A 22,812-nucleotide genomic window follows, 5' to 3' on the forward strand; every position below is an offset into this window, starting at 1 on the left:
TTCAAAAAAGATTTTACCAGCCATTTTACTCTTGCATATTTGCATTAGCCCTTTAGAAAAACTCAAGGCCTGATCCAGCAAAATCTAAGCATGTTAAAACATACTGATTTAAATAGTGTAGAGTTGCGTAAGTACTTTAATTATACAGTAGAAATCATTAGTTCTTAAGTATCTGATGTTGACTGGAGTGTGTCTGTGTTTGACGTCTCAGGGTATAGTTTTTCATTACAAAAAGATCAATAGAAAATAATTCAGAAGTATTTGTTCAATAAAGAGAAGGAATTATAAAGATCCATCCGAACACTCCAATTTTAACATTTCAGAAATAAATCCCATTGATTTAAATGACATTTATTTCCAAATAAGTATATATTTAGGAGTCTCATGTTGATCATTTAAGTACCACTGCTATTTAAATTTCAAAGATTTTATTGTGATTTTGTTTTGTACCATGTGCTTCATTTTTGTGCTTCAATGCATTTCCGCTGCTTTCTATAAATGACAATATAAGTCATGCTTTACCTTTCATGAGATTTTACTTTGAGATCTGTATTTCTGGGTTGCTTCAGTCCTCAATGTAAAATCGACTACCAGCCTCAGTACTCCTTGCAAGGAGAGATTTCAGTGCTTCAGTCTAGGCTGAGCAAAAATCAGGTAAAAGACAATAAAATCCAAACATTTTTGGAAATGAAGGGGGAAAGGTGATATGTGATTGCAAGTTTGAAAGGGGGGGTGAGTATGTGCACTTTTAACAAAGCCTTAATTCCCTGTGATCAGTTTCCATAGATGTGTACTACAAACATGTAGAGAGTTCTGATGGAAATGGGAGCAGAAATTGCTGATGTTTGTTAATTCATCCTGTATCGGGAATGGAAATAAATCCAGCAAATACAATCAGTGTTCACTACTATTTCTTTCAGTCCACAAACGATACAAGATTAACCCGCCCCCCCCCCAAAAAAATTTTTTTTGATTGTGTTCACTTTAAATCAAAATGAATGGGATGGAATAACATAAGGACAATGTAACATGCACATTATATGTAATTTATGTAATTAATTATGTAAATTACACAAGTTACATACAAGTACTTCTTTTCCACAGCAAGGCATATAACCTAGTGGTGTAAACTGCCACAGAACAAAACAGTGATGAATGCAGGGCAAAATGGCAAATGATGCCTTCTTAAATCTCAAATTACAAATGATCCAAATAATCATCAGTTCATGCCCTAAAAAGGCAGAGAAAATGATAAGGGTGTTGGCACTAGGACTATAAAAAGCAATATCACTGCAAGGCTGACAGTTTTGTCATTCCAAGGGGGGAAAGTTGCCTGCTAGAAAGTAAACTACCATTCCCGAATCCACTCATTTCAAATGCGCAACAGCACACCATTCTCCTGTGTGTTTTCACTTGGAAAAGCTGTCATAAGGATCAGGAATAGCTTTCAGGCTGGAAAATTGGTGTACATTAAGCTTTCACCAGGGAGCTTGCAATTTATCTTTCAGATAATCATCTTGTGTTAAGTTGGACACCTTGCTGTAACTTTTTGCTACACCATAGACCAGGCCTCAATGAATAATTTACAGTGATGGGAGCATTCTTCATCAAGTGAAGTCTTTATCACTTACAGTGGGTTTTCAAAGTTTGTTATTAACTTCGTGTCAAATGTTCATCCCATGATAGCTTGGCAACATTTTATTGTTAGCATTACTGGAGTCAAGATTTCCCCTTTGAAGAGGATGCCATTCCCCTGGGCAGAAATTCTATATCTTACCTAGGATGATGTACTTAAGAAATGTGGGGGTGGCTGAGAAAGTACAGTTATTAATCTATTTTAGGAGGCTCGGCAGTCACCATTGCTTGCATGCTAAGGATCTCAAGACATAAAGCGGGCAGAGCAAAAGGATTAGCTGCAGATGATAGGGTGGGAAATGACTGAGACCCTGTGGGGAGCTGCTGCCAGTCAGAATAGCTGGAACACAACTACAACAAAAAGTCTGACTCTGACCTGGTATAAGGCAATTTCCTGCGTTCCTGTGTTAATCACAGTTAGTTCATCCCCCTAAAATATGTCTTCACCACCTCCCTCTTCTTGTCTGGTGTAGTGATTAGGGTGTCAGACTAGGATCTGGAAGGCCAAGTTCAAATTCCTTGGCTGTGACACTCACTGGGTTACCTTGAGCCCAGTTACTGCCTCTCAGTCTAACCTAGCTCACGAGGATTAAATGAGGAGAGGGGGAGCACTAGGTACTCCACCTTGAGCTCCTTGGAAGAAAAGGTAAGGTGTAAACGCAATCAATCAAATGTTTGCATGTCACAGTTCTGTTGAATTGTCCCCCACTGGTGGCAGCTATTTAAATTTTAAAACTGTGCCGGTTAATTGCTTCCATGCAATTAATGTCACGTCTGGTTTGGCCCTGTGCCTCTGCAATCAGGGATGATTAAATGAAAAGCCAATAAGACTTGGTCCAATGGGAACAAATGGACTTTCAAGTGAACTTGGCTTGGATCAAGCTGCAATATCAGTGTTGATGTTCTATCATTCTTTATTAGGTTGTTGACAAGAGCTTGCAAATATTTTTGATATGGAAGAAGTATAAGAGAGACCATAGATAAAGTTATATGAACCCAAATAATCAAAATTATCTGCAAAAGCAGCATGAATGAATGAATGATAGAAGTGAGCTTTTTACAGCTCCTTCTGATCTGGAATTAACTTCTATATTGATCTGTCCTAATACCCTACTCAACTTTTATATGCTGCCATTTACTCCATATCTACTCCAAGAATCCTGCCCTGATCTGCAGAGCCCCCGACTGTTTTATGTGTGCTCTTTCTTCCTCCTCCTTTGTGCTTAATATTTTACGACAAAGTACTCACTGTTGCATGTACAAATATGATGTCAATTATCACAGCATCAATAATAAATAAATAGATACCAAGAACTGCTATCAAGACCCACGAGAAGGCATTTCCCTCAAACTTTTCTAAAACACAAGTCTATATGGAGTGTGAAGACTCACACATCATCCGTTTCGGTGATTAACATTTAATGGTGGAGCAACAATAAGATCACACAATCACTATCTTCGGCACTGCCCACATGCTTGGATGCTTCTTGAAGCCTGATCTAGTTAGACAACTTGTGCCTTTGAAAGAACGAGACAAGTGTGATTGTTAGCAGTCTCTGTGGTATGAAGGTGCCGGGAGTGCCATCTGTTGAGATCCAGAGTGAGATGTCAGTTGAGTCAGAGCAGAAGAACGTATTATCTTAATGACAACAGAGACTTCTCAGAGCCACATAAAAGACTTTCATCAAGAGATTCAAAGGCCTCCTTTTTGTTAATATCATCAACAATTATCTACCAGTCTTGAAGATCATATATGGCATGAAGTGAATCCAAAGCCAGGTCATTTCTCATCACTGTGTTTCTAGAGCAAATGTCAGCCTACATTCTGTATTTTGTATCATTCTGGTGCAATTGCTTTAGTCAATGTTGATTACATGGGCCACCTTTATTTAGCACTCCAACATTCAAGTACTCCAGCTTGAACAATTTGGCTTGTGTGTATACATTACAGAATATACACACATATACACAGTTCCTTTCACCAAATGTTTTACCTATGGTGCCTTGGCCCCTCTGAATTGTGCCCCTGCATTCTCAGTACCTAGGACTTTCCTCCCCCATCTGAATGATTATAAAACCGATCTGCCACCTTTTTGATAAGCGCAAGTGGTCTATTTCTAGACAATTCTGTTATTCTATCCTGATTGAAGTGGAGCACATCCCTTTTGTATAGGTCTATCTTGTCCGAAAATATTCTCCAGACCCCTCCTCCCAACACCATTAAATAGATATCTAAAAACTTATGCTCAGAAAGATAGATGTTCTAGTTCTTGCTTTCCAATTAAGACAGTGGGTAGCTAACAAGAGGAGGGCCTTTTTGGTAGTAGCACATCTACTACCGTGTTTCCCCCTTTTTAAGACACCGTCTTATAACTTTTTTTACTCAAAAAAACAGACGGTGTCTTATTTTCAGGGGATGTCTTGTACCTTAAGGCCTCCTCGGAAGGGCCAGGCCACTGGCTCAGGGTGCTGCTGGGCGCTCTGCACGGCACCGAGGCAGCAGGCTGCTGGCTCGGCGCTCCGCCCAGCGCTGCTGGGCGCTCCGGGCGCTCGGCGCTGCAGACCGCCGGTTCCGGCGGCGGGGGGCAGGCCTCGGGCAGCTCTCCCCCCAAAAGAAGAGGCCAGGCGCTGCACAGCCCTCCGAGCGCTCGGCGCTCCGGAGTGCTCCGCTCTGCAGCCGCCGGTTCAGGCGGCGGGGCGGCAGGCCTCGGGCAGCTCCTCCCCCCCAAAAAAAGAAGAGGCCAGGCGCTGCAGGGCGCTCCGAGCGCTCGGCGCTTCGGAGCGCTCCGCTCTGCAGCCGCCGGTTCCGGCGGCGGGGCGGCAGGCCTCGGGCAGCTCCTCCCCCCCCCAAAAGAAGAGGCCAGGCACTGCAGGGCGCTCCGAGCGCTCGGCGCTTCGGAGCGCTCGGCGCTTCGGAGCGCTCCGCTCTGCAGCCGCCGGTTCCGGTGGCAGGGCGGCAGGCCTCGGGCAGCCCCAAAAAAAGAAAAGAAAAGAAGAGGCCAGGCGCTGCAGGGCGCTCCATGCGTTCACTGCAGCAACAGCAGCCGGTTCCAGGCCCCTCTGGCTGGCTGGGGCGCTCGGCGGTCTCGCATGGAGGTATGTCTTATTTTCGGGGGGTGTCTTAGATTTCACTAATGCTAAAAAATGCTGCCATGGCTTACTTTCTGACTACGTCTTAAAAAAGGGGAAACACGGTATGGAATAGCTTCTCCAGAAAGGCTCACCAACTACCTTCTTTATGGTATTTTCAGCACCAGGTGAAGCATCAAGTATTTAAAACTTTTCTGTGAAATTCATGCTGTGCATTGATTTATGCTGTTGTATCTTGCCTACTTTTATTGTTTGTTAACCTGTAAACTCCTGCACTACAATTATTAAATTAAGATGAAGAATACAGATGGTAATACCTAGGTAACTTTTACCACAGTGTGCATGAACTATAGTTGTCCTACCAAGCAGGTAGCTTGATCTGCCTTCTCTCACCTCTGTTTGATAACTCCTCAAATGATATTTTGAAAACTTTAAAATATCACACTGCTCCTTACTAGAAAAAAAGGACTTTTGGTTGCTGAAGCGTGGTGTGGGATTCAGTTCAGGTCCATGCATTAACTCTTGCCATTGGCTTCTCATAGAAATGTTGCCTGTGTCTTCAAAGCCCTAAATGTGTTGTTTTCTCATTGCAGAACGTATATTACACAGCTAACCAGCAGTTCCATGTGGGTGTTCTAAGTCCTACCATTGATGATGATGACAACAGATGCCTGGTAGATGTGAACGGCAGACCCCGACTAATTGAATGCAGTTATGCCAAAGCCAAAAGGATGAAGCTTTACTGGCAATTTACTCAGGTGATTTTTATTTCAAAACAAAACACGAGTTTGCAGCTTTCACTGAATTATGAATGACTTCTCAGCTCTGCAAGTAAGAAATGGCTGTGTTACTTTGAAAAGCAAATGGTAGATGAGATGGGAAGCCTCTGCCTCTGGTCGGTGTTACTTCAGACTGCAGGTATGAAGGCTTAAGCCAGGGATAGGGTGCCATTTTCATAGCAAGGTATGCATTCCCTCATGGACAGCTTGCCAGTAGTGGGTGGGGCCAGATAAAAATGGGTGGGGCCACATAAATGTCTCATAACTTTGTATAATAAGCTTCATTCTATTCACTTGGAAGCCAGAGGTTTCTACATGCCCTCCCCAAAACATGTTTTCCTCTTCCATCCAGAAAAGCAAGAGACACTATCACAGTTCAAGGACATGTTCCAGCAAAGCAAAAGCATTTGAGGAGGGCGTGGATCAGGGCTGGTGAGGGAGAAACCTGGGAACAGTCCCAAGGGTTGAATAGAGAGGCCTCAACAGTCATATTGGGCCAATAGAAATGAGGTTCTCCATTTCTGGTTTCCATGACGGAATGCTCCCCCCCCCAACCCAAAAAAGATCCCAACCTATAGAAAACCTAGGGAGACATCAGAGAGAGGACTGGATAACTGGGAGGGAGGTCAAATTTGTGCATGGATATGCATAGTGGCATCCCTTTTGAATCCTTGTCACCATCTTTACAAGTGGTGGTGTCCATGAAATAACGCTGCAAGTTAAAAATAGATGTCAGAAAACACTCCTCCTAACACCCACAGACAAAGCTCTGAAGAAGGGAAGATGAAGCTCCTTTCTTTGTCTCCTGATGATAAGAGGCAAAGGAATAATTAAAGGCATGCTGTTCAGAAAGGATTGTTTTGCTAATACCCAGTGTGATTAAAGTGTTGTTGTTTCAGAACACATAATGTGATGCAAAGTAGGTTTGCATGCTGTAAGCTACAAGGAAACTAATGAGAGTAATCAAGGACTCCGAGAGATGTTTGCACATTGTATTGTACTTGCTTCCATTTCATCTAGCAAAACGAGTATGCCTCTCTGAGAAAATGAAAAAAATCTGTTTGCAAGAATGCTCAACTGATCATATTTTAATTTTTACAGCATTGTGAAAATGCACAGGGTAGGGCAGCGCTGCCATCCTGAATGAAACTATAAACTTGAGAGTAGTCCTTATGGCCCATGTGAAATTACAGTGGAGTAAATTGTTTTGAGTGCCTATATGAAAACAGAGTGCTTTAAATATCCTGCTACACCAAACTTTCCAGTGGAGTTAAAGCTCAAGCCAACGACAATAACAAAGCTCCAAACAACTTTCACAGGCCTTCCAAATCCTGGTTTCCCTTTCCATGCTATTCATTATTGTTCTAGTTAAATGCAGCTTCTTATCCTAGCATTTGGAAAGCACATATAAATGCCTAGTCACCCAGGAAGCTTTTGACTACCATTACGGAGCCATTTGGGTAGTGAAGATCTCATGGTACTAGGTTCCAAAACAGCTGGGAAAAGTCTGTGAAACAAGCCCTAACACAGCATTTGGAGAGAAGGCCAAAGGAGACGTATTGCAGTCTTGTTATTGCATTTATTGTAAGAATATCTTTTTTAAAAAAAAAACCACGTTGCATTATAAACTAGATTCTAAAAACAGAGCTGCACATGCATGCACTCTCCCAAACCCTCCACCTGTATCAACCCAAAGCCATGTGGGTGTGAATATAGCTAAATAGATTGTTTCCAAGGAATTGGTTTCAACGGAAACTAATTATATAACAGTTTAAACGGCCACAGCATTGCATTTCATAAATACATTCAAATTGTGAAGAGACTGAAGTTTGACTTTTGCCCGTACCTAACTGTTTGGAAGGAATGGGGAAGAGGGAGGGAGCTGTCAAATTGCAGATTAGAGTGAATCAAAGATTAAATATGTCAATGGGCATATGAAACCGTTCTTTAAAAACAAACCAGAATGTCTACAGTATATTTCCACACACCCTCTAAGAGGTAAGGCTGTGTGTGTGTGTGTGTGTGTGCGCGCGCGCACACACACACACACACTGTTTTACCTTGGTTCTCAAACAGAATCCGTTCCGGAAGTCTGTTCAACTTCCGAAAATGTTCGAAAACCAAGGTGCGGCTTCCAATAGGCTGCAGGAGCTTCCTGCACTCAATCGGAAGCAGCGTAGGACGTTCAGCTTCCAAGAAAAGTTCGCAAACTGGAACACTCACTTCCCAGTTTGCAGCGTTCAGCAGCCAAAACGTTTGAGTCACAAGGCGTTTGAGAACCAAGGTACGTTTGTGTGTGTGTGTGTGTGTGTGTATATATAAATTGAGTGTATTGTAACCCATTCACTCCCAAACCATGACTCCCATATTTAAAGTATGTTCTTAGGCCATTTTCAAGTGTGGTAGTATGGGGTTGAAAGAGGTGGTGCATAAGCAACAATCAAGAGAGAATGTAGCCTGAAGAACTTTATGTCTACCTCCACTGCCAGAGGCAATAGGCCTCTGAATACCAGTTGCTGGGAATCACAAGTAGGGAGAATCCTCTTAGAGTCAGAACCTGCTTGTGGGCTTCCCATAGGCACCCAATTAGCTGCTGTGAGAACAGAATGCTAGGTTAAATGGGCTTTGGCTTGATCAGCAGGATCCTTTTTATGTTCTTATAGCAACATAAGACATGTCCGTGGAGTCAGGGGAAGTTAAATTCAGCATCGTGGAAGTGCTTGCCTGCTGACCGTCTGAGGCAACCCAGTTGTTACCTGACTGCTTTTGCCGTATGTGTATTCCAGGTGCTAAGGGCATTAGAGCTTACCCCCCCCCCTTGGTAGGGGTTCATTTCCAGTGGCCTTACATTGGTTCTCTGTTTCATTTGTATGTCAAGTGAAGAACCTGTGTTGACTAGGCTATAGACGGAATTTGAAAATGGCTTTTTGTCCTCTAGTGCCAGCAAGTGCATAAATACATCCAGAGACTGAAAGGCATTCTTAGCAGCAGTCTTGCATATTTGATATATGTAGAAAAAAATATCATGTAAAATGCTTGAGAAACAGAATTGAGAACTGTGCACAGTGCATTTTGAAAAGTATTTTATTCAAAATTACAACACTGTTCTAAGTGCTGCACGAGCTTTCACATCCCAGCACTCTGATATAAGGTTATATACAGATTATATGGGCCCTCAAGGCAAGGAAGGACACAGGGCATTTATATCACAAGCTGCTCTGGTTGCCCAAAGAAATATGTTTATGGAGTTTAAAGTCTCAACACACCCCAACAATTCAAGAACGGCTACTGAAAGCAGATGATTTATCCATCAATGAAAAACATACCGTAGTTTACAGAAAACAAAATAACACGCAGTTTGATATTTTTTCCCTCCTCCACCCCTTCCTCTAGGGAGTGTCTTGGGCCAAATTTATGTATGGTCTTGATAACGACATGTCCCAGGCTCAGAGGCTTTTGCTGTTTGTTTTTAACTCCTCCACCCATAAAAGCCATTATTTATTTCTTCTTATAACTTCAAAAAGTCTTATTGCACCTAGCCCAGCCTTCTGTTCTTACAGTGGCTAACCAGTGACCAGCTTGTGGAAGCCACAAGTAGGATACATATTGGTGCAATGCAACTGATATTCAGAGGCAAGATGCTTCTGTTACTGGAAGTCTACAAACAACCCCATGACAGCTAAGCATTCTCAGGAGTCTTTGGTGAGGAACTTTTATCGCCCCAATCTGCATGCTTATTTTCAATCTCAAATCTAAAAGGTTAGTAAAGTGTGACTTACTTAACTCTAATTTATGTATCTGTTTCTGCTTTATTCAGGCAGCTAAAGTCTCAGCACACCCCAACAATTCAATTTCATTTAAATTGGGGAGAGGGGAAATTGTGTTTTCATTGGAGAAAACATATACCAACCTCCCTAAATTATGTGAATGTACATGTTTTTCAAGCCTATTTGTTGAAATTGCTTCTCCATATGTGCCTTGAGACTACTTTTAATGAGACTTCTTTCTGGGAACAGTAACACCAGGGATCTCAGAGAACAGGATGAAATCGCAACCTATATAGTCAACCACATGCTCTCATATGCAAATTGCTCTATGGCAAATGAAGCAGCTTATGGGAAATGCTGGCTTCATTCTTAGTTAGGCAAACATTTCTACCCATTTTCAACACACCACCCAACCGAAAAACAAACATGGTTACTAAGGTAACATTTCCCCCCATCAGTTTTGTTCATGACACATTAAAATCCTTCTGTTGAGCACTTTACTTTTCCAGCATACGTCCTTTTAGATGCCCAGCGACACCTGTTAGAAGGTATATGGTTCTGAGGTCCAAAGAAGTGTTGCTGATGCCTCTACTTAACATTTCTGTCACAGCACTTCTTCCCATTCATCATCTCCCTGCATTGCTAGCACTGCTTGGTAGTTATTAAAGGACCCTCTGAGTATAATTATGCCCTGTTGGGATGCACCACATTGAGTGGTCTAAAAACTAAACTCAGCAGAAGCACAAAGCAAAATTGATGTTGTGGTAACATTATACAGCTGCTAAGTAACCAGGCAAATGGTACACCCATCCTAAATAATTTAACACGTTTCACCATCTTTTGCTGTGGCTCATAATTGTTCCCCAGAAATGGCCTGTCAGGCTGAAATAATGCACTACTCTCCTTAGTTTAACAATACAATAAAAACACTGGGATGCTGAAAAGAGAGAGTAAAAGAAGGAGGCTTACATTCAGTATTTTCCAAGTGATTTTTACCATCTTTTCCACTTGACTTCTCTGCTGTTGCTTTTTGTCTTGTTTGCTCAAGATTTGGGTTGTTTTTCTTTGGCTGGAGAAGGGGCTGTTAGAAAAAGGATAAACTGAAAACTAGAAACAATTAAGGCTCATGTTTTATTGTCCAGCTTTCAGCTAAATTCTGCAGCTCTGGCTGACTTTACAACAACCATATCCACAAGTGGAAACCATGTAGACTGAGTACATTGGAAGGAATAATAATAATAATAAATTTTTATTTATACCCCACCCTCCCCAGTCAAAACCGGGCTCAGGGCGGCTCACACCAATAAAATTACAATAAAACATAAAAACAATTAATTAAAATACAGATTAAAATACAGTATTAAAATTTAAAATGAAGCCTCATTTTAAGTAGTCCATAAATCCAAGCCATGAGGGAGGAAAACACAGGGGTCAGACTAAGTCCAACCCGAAGGCCAGGCGGAACAGCTCTGTCTTGCAGGCCCTGCGGAAAGATGACAAATCCTGCAGGGCCCTGGTCTCCTGTGAAAGAGCATTCCACCAAGTTGGGGCCAATACTGAAAAGGCCCTGGTCCTAGTAGAGGCCAATCTAGCCACCTTATGGCTCGGGATCTCCAGAGTATTGTTGTTTGTGGACCTTAAGGTCCTCCGCAGGGCATACCAGGAGAGGCGGTCCCGTAGGTACGAGGGTCCCAAGTCGCATAGGGCTTTAAAGGTCAAAACCAGCACCTTAAACCTGATCCTGTACTCCACCGGGAGCCAGTGCAGCTGGTAAAGCACTAGATGAATGTGATCCCACGGCCGGGACCCCGTAAGGAGCCTCGCCGCAGCATTCTACACCCGCTGGAGTTTCTGGGTCAGCTTCAAGGGCGAGTTAGAATAATCAAGCCTAGAGGTGACCGTCGCATGGATCACCTGGACCGTCGCATGGATCATATGGACCGTTGCATGGAAGCAATATTGTGACCACTCTCCATTCTGATCTCCATGTATCCATTGGGCTACAAGAAAGGATCCCCATTCATGTAGAGAGCATCTATGCAGAAAAGGCTCAATGCCAGCCTCCCACAGCCTGGTGTTTTTCAGACGTTTTTGACTACAACGTCCATCAGTGCCTGCCAGCAGAGCCAGGGGTCAGGGATTATGGGAGTTGTAATCCAAAACCTCTGGAGGGCACCAAGTCAGGGAAGGCCACTGAAAAGCCCATGAACACAGGGAAAGTGGAGCTGCGGACAGCAGCTGACACAGTCCTGTTGCTCCTCCACATGTTCAAAGAATTGAGAAGTTGTAAGGACCACAAGGGTCATCTAGTCCACCTCCCTGCAGTGCAGGAATCTTCTATGCCACATAGTTTCCAGATGTGTGAAAAGGACTGAAATGCCGCTCTACAGTACTTTTGATTTACTTCATGCAGGGGTAGATTTGCTGGTGCATTGTTTTGAGGTGATCATCTCTGTTTAAGAAGCTGGCAGTTGCTCTCTTGTTTTGCTTTGCTGAAAGTATCACCACTACAGCAGATCCTCTTGCAGGCTGGAATTGTGTGTTCTGGGATTCTTGTTTGATTATAGAAATGAGTCTTTTCATGAGGAAAAAGTTAACTGGGAGAGAGGAGTGGCATTAAACTTTCTTATAAACCTTGGGAGAGCAGTAAATACAGCAGCAGCATTACCTTCTCCCTGATGCTTTTTATTTAGCAGTTCTCTCCATATTTTATGAGTGTATCTAAAATATAAAGTAACCTGGGTGAAGCCTTTGATAGGCAGCCAGCTTTAATGGAGCTTTCTTTTTGACAGCCACGTTTTTCTCTCTCCCCTCTCCTACTGATGGTTTGGGGTGTCAACACAGACTTCTTGCCTGCGCTGAATTATTTAGGTTTAAAGAAGATGGCTGAGTTTGCTTCCATGGGAGCCAAGTGTTCACACACATTCATTGGCAGTTGTAGCCATCAGCTCCTAATGCTTAAAGTGGGAATGTAGCTTCTATTGAGAATTGGGGCTCAGATTTTGCAGAAATGCAAGCTCAGATTTTGCAGGCGTAATACCTGGTTTCTGTGGGGCTACAGCAAGGGTTTTAATTTTGGGTAGGCGGTATACGTTGTAGTTAATGTCTTCCCCTCTCTGTTGCAGAGGGAACTGGGAGACTATTAGGTGGTGGTGGAGGAGGAAGATTGAAGCACTTGTTTGGAGATGGGGGGAAATTTTGCATGTTGATATCACAGGCTTCGTAAGGGTCCTATCTAGACTGTCAGTATTTGTCTCCCTTTTCCGTAATACTAGAACTCATGGGCATCCAAAGAAACTGAATGTTTAGATTCAGAACAGAAAAAAGAAATATTCATGCAGTGCATAGTTGAACTATGGAACTTGCTCCCACAGGAGGCAGTGATGGCCACCAACCTAGATGGCTTTAAAAGAGGAATAGACAAATTCATGAAAGAGAGGGCTGTCAAAGGCTACTAGTCACGCGGGGTATGCTTTGTCTCTGCAGTTGGAAGCAGTAATGTTTCTGAACACTAGTTTCTGGAAATCACAGGGGAAAGTGCTTTTGCTCTCAAATCCTGCATGCCGAGGCCTCTGGTTGTCTGCTGAGAACAGGATGCTAAACGATGTGGGTCATTGGCCTGATCCAGCAGACTCTTTTTATGTTCTTATGTACAGGAGAGAATCAATTGAATGCCAAGAAATTTAGTGGATAAAGGTGCTCTGGTACTCCTGCAGAACAAACCCATTTTTAAAAAGCAAGCAAACTTTTTGTGTTAAAGAAAATGACTGGAAAATGCACTAAAAAGTGTGGGATAGCAATTGGTTGACAGAAATCCACCCAAACAAAGCAGGATAAATGTTTGGTAAATGGCAGGTGTTGAATAACCTCCATGCAAATAGTTCAGAATTAATGCACAATAAACAACAGATAATCTCAGTTCTTAATCCAGTTCAGCCCTATTAAACTCAGTAGGGCTTGTGTTATTAACTTTCCTTCAGTATTTAATTTCCATTGCCATATCCCATTGTCTTCCAGCCGGATTTAAATTGTCTTTATTAAAATGTCTTAATTTTTAAAAGTATTAGATGTTCATATATAAAATAGTTGTTAAGTACTACAAAAATAATATAAATGGTTATCCAGTCTAGCATTCCCCATTATAAGGGAAATAGATTGCAAGAGTTGATGTTAATGAAAAGTATAAATGCATGCACATTTTGAGGATATTTTTGAATATTCTAATACAAGCATTCAGTCAGATTCATCGGACCTAATGGTCAGGGGTCCCTTTACCTTTATTGTAAATTTGCAAAATAGAAAATCACTATGCAAGTCAAGAATCTCAGTAAAGGAAACAGTTTCTCACAACTGGGACAGAAAGGTTAGCAAAAAGTATTTTTTGATCACTGCTGTATAATGGCTTTCCTTGTCACTTTGGCAGGAAAACGTAACTACTATAGAGATAGACTTCTGAATAGCAAGACTTCAGTCCTGAGTGGCTCTTTCATTCATGGTAGGGACTCTGATCTAATGCAGACTCCCATTCTGGAAGGGAGAGGCAAGGAGACTTTTGCCAAATCCACTTTCCCCTGATCTGCACTGTGGAGAATATCCCAGTCATCTGGAGTAGGTTTTCTGGGGGGTAAAGAAGGAAAGAAAAATAAACAAAGATAGCTTCCCCTCCCACCTTCCTTTCAGGGGCAGAGTTTTTGCACTTTGAATTTTCAGTATATTGCAGGTTCCTTTTGGGAAGCTCAGCTTTGTGAAATTCATCCCTATTCACTGAATCTGTGGTGTTCTAAGAGGATTGGCTTTGCATAACGGCACAGTAAGAACACTGAGGAAAAGGAAATAACATGTCAACCATCCTGAAATAAATCTAATAAAACAACAAAAACTGTAGCAAACCTAGGTGAAAAGAAAACCCAAATCCTTACTGTGGTTATACCACATTGGTTGTTGAACATGAAACCGAGGATCTTATACTGAATATGGTTATATAACTCATAGAATGTGCTCCTTTCTTACTGGATTGTTACAAACTCCATACTGGTGTAAGGAACAGACCTTATGGGAGAGAGCCAACACCTTTCCAGTAGATTTGGCAGGACTTTCCTTCCTCCTCACTGCAACCCCCAATCTGCATTGGAGGGGATGCCAACACCCCAGAGCCAGTTTTGGGGTGCACAGGGGGCTGCAGGAGAGAGGGTTGGTAGGTCCCATTTGCACAAGCAAGACACCACAGTTGGCTGTTGCCCTCGTGTAATTCATTGACCCATTGCTGTGGTGTAATAATAATGTTTCATGCTAATTTATCACAGGATAATTAATTACAGCCTTTCATTTCATATCTTGAATGTGTAAACTGTCTTATCTTAGGAAATTGTCCAATAGTTGCATCATGGGGCAATAGTTGCAACTATGAAACAATTAGTTGGGTCAATATAATCACAAGTGACTTGCCACTTACTAGTTGCAGTCTTCCAGTCAGTCAACCAAAGTCAAGACTTATATGAATTAGATAATTGATATATGAGCAGCCCATCTCCTCTTCATGTCCACTCCAATGGGCATGAGTCAATCCAGTACTTCAGTCTAGTAGAGCAAAACTGATTTGTAGTATACTGAACGCTGATACAGCTAATGGATGAGCAGAGAATGGGGTTAAAATAATTCAATAAATTATTTATTGTGAATCGTTCAACTAGGAATATATGCTATGCACAATTGGACGCCATTATCCTTTTTAAGTACCCAATCTTTGTACAACTCCTGCTTTTATCTCCCTTTATCCCTTTTATCTACATAGCTGCTTTTGTCTTAATAGTGACTAACACTTCAAACTCAACCTTGAGAATCTGACTTCTATTCAGCAGAAAGGGAAAGGGAAGAAAGTATATTCTTCTTTTTTCGCCATTGAAGGAAAAAAAACAAGAGATTGAAATTAATAGAATTTATCAGAATCACAAATCATAGGATGGTATTAAGTTTGGACAACAATGTCAGGATAAGATTACTAGTGCTTTTTCCGATTAAGTAGCTCAATCTCTCCCTTTGTTATAGGAGTCATTCATAGCCTTTCAGAGAAAACATAACCTTGAAAGCAGGTGGTAACTAGCATTCCTTAAGCTCTAATCTTGTATTAGGAGTATGGTAAATGAAATTGTTTGAGACATTCTTTTTATATATATTGACATCAAATTATGCTTTATTGGCTCATCTGGCATAATTCACAACCCTCAGAACACCTGCAGGACCCCCGGGTATAGGGCAGTATATAAACTCAATAAACAATAAAATAATAATAATAAATGCACCCATCTCCTGCTTTAAGGCCAGTTACCCAACCAGAATGGTGGGAAACTGGATTCTTTTTCCTTTGTGATACTATCCTGGTTGGGATTAAAACTTTGAGACTAGAGATAGTTTACAGAGCAATAGAAGACAGGAAACCAGCTGGCTGGTGATGATGCCATGCAGTCTGCTTCTGATCTCACAATCTTAAAGTAGAATATAGAAGGAAGTGGCTGACATTCGAGTGAGGATCTGTTAGATACTGGGCAGGTTTTATCCTGTCCTTGGACTGGATAGTCCTTCAAATAGAGGACTCTCCTATGTAAAGTAGGACACCTGACCACCTTAATTAATTTGTTGCTTTAAAGTGTTACTTTAAGAAGCCTCTTTTTCTTTTCATGACTGTTAACACAAATTTAGCATATTTTTCCATTGCTACAAGAAGCATTATATGGGGAAAATATGTGAAGTCCTAGAAGTGGAAAACTGCAGTTACGTAACAGTACTGTAGTAAATCAGCCAAGTGCTGTAATATCGGGTTGCTGTTGATTTTTATACAGGCAGGATTTCACGGAATTAATTTCTGTTAAAAGCTTCCTATTTCTGTTGAAATGACAATTGTTACATTTTATTCCATTTTTGAATCACTCCATATGAAGGATCTCAAAATGCTTTCTCAATACAATTGAGTCTTAGAACAGAATGGAGAAGGTGTTATGCAGACTTAACTAGGCAAAGACAGATGTGGTTTAAAAAGATATCAGGTTGTAGCAAACCAGCAATGGCAATTCTACAAATGCAAATTAAAAGCCAGCAGTTAGTTATACTGAAGTAATTCCTGTTGGTTTTTAGGTAAAATGCTTAGGATTGCAGAATTTGGTTGGACAAATCTACAGAAGGCTATTTACTCTCAGGTTGGGTGTTTGCAAAGCTTCTTTCTCAACCTTCTGCCATCTTTGACATTTGCACTGGGTTTTGTAGCTTCTGTGTCTTGTAGCATAATCTCACTGCAGGTCTATTTGGGAATCTTAGCAGGACATACACTTAAACAAGTTTGCACAAGACTATATTGGCTTATAAGAGTTTATATCCTTCGCTTCTTCCCAGGAGCTGTGTACACAGGTCTAACCCCATTTTATCCTCACAACGACATTGTGATATTGCCACTTCTTGACTAGGTATTCTAAGTGGAACTGACTCTCTTGACCTAGTAAGAATCATAGAATAATAGAGTTGTAAGGGACCACAAGGGCCATCTAGTCCAACTTCCTGGAATCTTTTGCCCAGTCTGGGGCTCGAACCCACAACCCTGCAGTTAAGAGTCTCAACTGAGATATTCCAGTGGTGAATAGTGCCTGCTGAAACATGGAAGGTTATGTAGGGGAGAGAACAATGGGTGGGCAATGCTAAAAAATACTCCTCGCTGGAAGCACTCAGGATACTCTTGAGACCCCATGCTAGATCTTCATGGTTGAGCAGTGAATTGAACCTTGGTTTCAATCTGACAGTTTCCCACATGGATACTCACTTATGGCTGACTGCTGAATGACTATTAAATCCAAATGATCATGAGACGGAAGTGGTGATAGGTGACTTTTGATTAAATGTGTTTTTCTTTCTTCATTTTTAAAGGGAGGTCCAATCCAGAACAGAAAATCCAAACGTTGTCTGGAGCTGCAGGAAAACAGTGATAATGAATTTGGATTTCAGCTAGTTTTACAGAAATGTTCCGGCCAGCGCTGGTCTATCACAAACATCCTGAAAAGCTTGCCATTATAGACTTTCAGGAAAAATAACAACAATCCTTCTACACAATTCTCTTGCTACTGTGTAGCAACCGTTTGCAATGTTGCCTGCTGTACTGTATTTTTTTTCTTCCTCTTTTAACCTTTGTGTGTGCGTGTATGAGTGGCTGGGTGTTGGATTTGTGGGCTGAGAAAAGAGATTTTTATTTCATAATGACATTTTCATGGCATTTATAGAGAGATGCTGAATGACAGGTAATGGTAGAATATCTTAAAATATTTTGCAACTGTAAATAGGGAACAAATGGAGAATATTTATAACTCGGACAATAAAATTTTATTGATTAAAAACACAGCCTAATACTGTCTTTGTTTGATGAGTTTGTTGCGGAACAGATTTGAGACAACCCAAGTGCTGAATAGATTTGTAATCTGCTTTTTTCTTACGCCTTTGCAAGGAACATTCCCTACATCTGTGCCACACATTCATTTACAGAGACATTCTCTTGCATAAAAATAAAAACTGTTGGCATTTCAACCATAAATAGTATCACAGCATTTGTGTATATTTAAAAAATACACATAACGTTTTAGAATTGCTACATGTCATTTGCCTTTCTTCATTCTTTTTTTATTTATTTGCACTGTGGTAGCACCTTAGAGATTCATTTTCCCAGGGAGTATTTAAAACACTTATATTCTATATATTTACTGATGAACACCACAGACCCCCCTTTTTAGCTTTCTTTAAAAAATAATAATATTGACTTATCTATCCTCCGGGGGCCCCCACTGAGATGCCAAAGGGTTTTCTGTGACCCCACAATACCCCCCTTACTATTCCTTTATAAAATGTGATGCAAAAGGGTAGAGGTAACACTATACTATATCTCCATATATATTTTTATTCATAAAAAATACCTACTTTCTCACTTCAGCCACCTACCCAGGGAGCTGACCTTGGCCTGAAAAGGGTTAGCCACCCCTGTGATACCTCAAACCCAAACTATTACTAATTTATATTGGGTACTTGGGCAGATGGGCTGTTTATTTGCCAACATTTGGTGGTTATTATCTACATTTTATTACTATTATCACATCACTTTTCTAACTGCAAAAAGTCCTACAAGAGAAGTGAATGGCTTTGTACTGGAAAGGACAGAACCTCCACTAGTTACCTCTAATGTCTTATAATCTCTGCATGAATATATATATTAGCATGAATGCTTAATAGACAAGCAACTCTAGCACAGGCTTTACGCAAACATATCAGAATGCATGCTCAATATACAGCCCCTCTGGAAGCTCCCAAAGTTAGATAGTCCCACACTGGCAGACTTAACTGCTTTATTCATTACTCTACTTTATAACAGATAATGCCACCCCCTGTTAAAGCAGTCACAAAATACAGATAGAGATTTCAATCACAAGTTCTTACTATAATTGAAAAGCTAATATATGAAGCCTTAACTCTTCTGGGATAGGTTGAGAAAATAGGCTGCTCTCAGTGCAAAATGGTACATCACCACTAAGGTGATAAGAGATTCATTAGCATTAATGACGCAGGTTCGAAAAACCCTGTTTATCACAGCTTATATGTACTCTGGGCAAATGAAGTATTGACTGGAGGTTTATTATTCTGTAATTCACTTTCAAACTCAACTATGAGTCAAATGCTAAATTTAAAGCTAAGTTGCCACCTGTGGCATATAATATCTTTGCTCTGCCAGTTTTTCCTCTGCTTAGGGGACGATCAAGATATCAAGTGTTTAAAGTGCTAAAAGTGGAGGCAAAGTCAGCCAACAGTCAGATCCTAATACACTTAAAACTAATAATGAAAAATGCTGCAGGATTCTGTTTTCTCTTTGTCTGGGGACACATTTAAATAATGCAAAAATGCTGGAGAAATTAAGCCTTATGTCCTCTTTTCTCTCGTATTTCGCAGTGGGGGCTCAGCTAGTAAATATGTTTTTGATAGTAAGGAAGATGAAACCATCTCTTTGTTAGCAGACAAAAGCATATATACAGCATGGTAGTATTTGATACATTTTGTTAAAGGTAATGGAGCCAAACAAAATAAAATGGCACTAGAGCCCATAGAGATGAGAAGGACAAGATGAAGAAATATATTAATCAACCCTACCTCTCAAGTAATGCCAGTAGCTTTTCTGTTTCTGCCATACAACAAAAGACCTTCCTCCATTGTCACTATTTAAAAGAGAGAAAGATAAATGGCTTCCATTTAATTGGGCCTCACAAAAAGGTCTCTAGCAAAAGTGTGAACTTTACTTCACCTGTTCTTTTCTCCAAAGAGGTATGAATTATTCTTTATACTCTCCTAACACATTTGGGACTGAACAGCAGATGTGGAACAAAAATCTACAGGGAGGGGAGGTTTTGTTGAGTAGCTATTGTAAGTATTCTCTACACATTGGTAGGCGTCTCCTTTTGTTTTTATTTGTATGCAACTAATCTTGCTTTTTTATGATAGCACTGACTCATTTTAAATTATGCACATATTTCTTAAAGGAATTCCATTAGACAGGTGTTGCATCTAATGATCATGACACTAGAAGGCAGCTACCTCTGCAGCCCTCAAAACCATCTCCAGAGGGTTAGGTGACCTCAACAATGTGGGACTACGATGTATAGGACTGTAACAGAAGGAGGTTAACACCTGAAACTGGGTGAAGGAACTGTGCCCAAGCGGAGCACTGCTGTTGTGAGATTCTGCCACCCAATTTCAGGCACTTCCCCCTCTCTCGTTGCAGACCTTTACAACACTGACTACACTGTTCAGAAGGACCACCCAGCCCTCTGAAGAGGCTTTGTGGAGTTGCAGGGTCTACAGAGCAGGAGATTGGAAAGGAAAAGATCAGTTGCCTTACTTTGCAACCTGTGCAGCCAATGCATACAGCCCATAATCTCCTGGAGCTTGTAAAATAATAATAATACCAAGTTTCCCCCTATTTTACAACGTTCTCAGTATCAATGTTCTTAATGACTCTTTGACAAGGGCCAGTTTACATAAACTATGTGATGCTTCAAATTGCCATTTGTTTTGGCTTATTGTAGACACGTTGCATGCAGGCACCCCTGAGTAGGCTAGCAATGGCTTGCTACAAGACCTGTCCTGGTCAAGATATACCTGCAAACAACTAGCTCACCAGGCACAGCAATTTCAAGCAACTGTGCCAGTTGGTCATGAGGGCTGGACCTATATCATGATCATTTATACCTAGATCATTTATCATTATCAGCATGATAATGATGATGTGAGAAATAACTTCTGTTTATCTTATTCTAACTAGGATAGCATAAGGAAGGGGCTGACATCATTTGAATTCCATCAGGAGGACTAAAGGTTGTCCATCTCTGCCCTACAATATGCTACATGAATCTCCTAGATGTGTGAGGAACCATCTTCAAACCATGGGCTGTATTCCCCTTGGGAATATGCAATCTGTGGGGGGCAGGGGCAGGATTTTTGATGTACAGTATTGCATTTGTTTTATAGATGTAAACTACTGCTCATGCCTGCTGGTGAAGGGCAGTATACAAAAATGTTAATAAATAAATACATTCCCTCAGGGATAACTTCTGGAGGACACATGCCAGAGGTAGGCACGGGGCCTGGATGGAGCAATAGATGCAACTCTTACCTTCAGATAGTAGGTTAGTTTCTTCATCCAACAGCATCAAAAATAAACAGGTAAAACCGGTCAGTGGGTGAAACCAATCGAAGAAACAAAACAGAAAGGAGGTCACACAAGAATCCTTGTCCTGGGAGGTCAAATATCAGCTGGAATAATTTTTAAAAGCAGGGTCAGCCAGATTATGGAAAGTAAGGAGAGAGGGGGTGAAAATGGCCATGGAGAAGACCAGTCCTCTTCTGCATCCCAAGTAGCAATGCCTCGGCTGCTGTCAGAACACAAGGAAGGTGCTCTTCAGCAGCTCAGGGAGTGGGGAGGCTAGGATGGGAGAAGCTGGCCCCTGAAGTGTCCCGAGCCAAGTCATTTATCACTTCTCAATGAGGCTGCAATTCAATACAATACATAGTAGGATTAGAATACCAACTTGCACAGATGGGGACCTTTTTTTACTGCATAGTTATAGATGGGGAGCAGGAAGCTACAAAGTCATTTCTTTGAGCATTGCAAAAGGAAATAATTTGTTGCCTTTAATTGCTGTAAAATATCTTTATGCTTGTTTTCTAAGTCTAAAGAGATGTAATGTTTTCAAACTCAATATGCAACAACACAGCAAAGAACTGCAATTTTGTTTATTGCCAAAATTGCATTTTCATTCGAAGATGTGAGCAGCAGCAGTTTTATTTGAATTTAGATTACACACAGAAGGATCTAAATTCTGATAAAGCATCTAAAACGTCAAGTTGCAAAATTGCATTCTTCACTATTGTTTGTGACTTTCATCTGAATAGCACCATATTCAACTGGAGAGGGTGTGTGCAGGGGCGTTCCTAGCTCAGCTGGTACCGGGGGCGGCATCTGTGCGGCACCCCATGCAGACTGCGCACACACAGCATCCCGCAGCTATGCACATGTGCAGTCTGTACGTATGGAGTGTGCACCCACAGGATGCTGTGCATGCACAGTCCATGCAGGGTGCCGCTCACACACAGCGGCCTGTAAAGGGGTGCCACTCGGGTGGCAGCCCAGGCCACAAGGCCGCCACACGTCAGCAGCAGCCCAGAGGGACTGCGCATGTGCACCACCCCGTATGGAGCACGCACGCGCAGGATGCTGTGCATGCGCAGTTTGTGTGGGGTGCTGTTGGCACTCGTGCACAGTGGCCCATAAAGGGGTGCCGCACGAGAGCGGCAGCCCAGGCCATAAGGCCGCCACACGCCAGCAGCAGCCCGTAGGGACGGCACATGTGCACCACCCCGTATGGAGTGCACATGCACAGAATGCTGCACATATGCAGTCCATGCGGGGTGCCACTCACGCACAGTGGCCCATAAAGGGGTGCTGCGAGAGAGTGGCAGCCCGCCGCACGCCAGCGGCAGCCCATACGGACTGCATATGTCCATACGGCATGCACGGGGGGAGGCGAGGGGTGGGGAGGGGCACACCGACTGTCACCCCCCAGGCTGGAACCTGGGGTGCCCCACCCCCCACCGCCCCCCTTGCTACGCCCCTGGGTGTGTGATAGGATACTACCTTCTAAATTTGACTGACTAAGCAGCCTGCTCCACAAGTCTGGGTAACACTGACATATTTGTAGAGCTCTACTCCAATTCCAAAATGTAGTAGCCAGACCATATTCAGACACATATATATGGTTTCTATGCTCTAGTCCCAAGTAGTTCCAGTGCTGACTGTGATACCATACTTTGACTGTCATTTAAATAAGCAAAAAGTGTGTGAAGAAGTAGCAGGACCAGACAAAGGAACAGGGACACGGGGTGCCAGTTTTCTTTTCAAAACTGGAGAAAGAGAAGTGGACCACTGCATTCTTCATTACAGAATAGCTTTAACAGAGAAGAAGACTGCCACA

General features: G+C 41.8%; 1 protein-coding gene across 1 annotated transcript in view; it reads left to right on the forward strand.

Moving 5' to 3' along the window:
* The window catches only part of GALNT18 (polypeptide N-acetylgalactosaminyltransferase 18), a 269,161-nt gene extending 251,516 nt beyond the window's left edge, over nucleotides 1-17,645 (forward strand). Inside the window, exons 10-11 of the mRNA XM_035119072.2 lie at nucleotides 5,319-5,483; nucleotides 17,180-17,645. Of these exons, the coding sequence (XP_034974963.2) occupies nucleotides 5,319-5,483; nucleotides 17,180-17,326 (312 nt within the window). The 3' untranslated portion in view covers nucleotides 17,327-17,645. The remainder of the gene's footprint in view (nucleotides 1-5,318; nucleotides 5,484-17,179) is intronic.
* Nucleotides 17,646-22,812: the final 5,167 nt, after the last annotated feature.

Source organism: Zootoca vivipara, chromosome 1 (genome assembly GCF_963506605.1).
Source record: "Zootoca vivipara chromosome 1, rZooViv1.1, whole genome shotgun sequence".
In the NCBI taxonomy this organism is placed as follows: domain Eukaryota; kingdom Metazoa; phylum Chordata; class Lepidosauria; order Squamata; family Lacertidae; genus Zootoca; species Zootoca vivipara.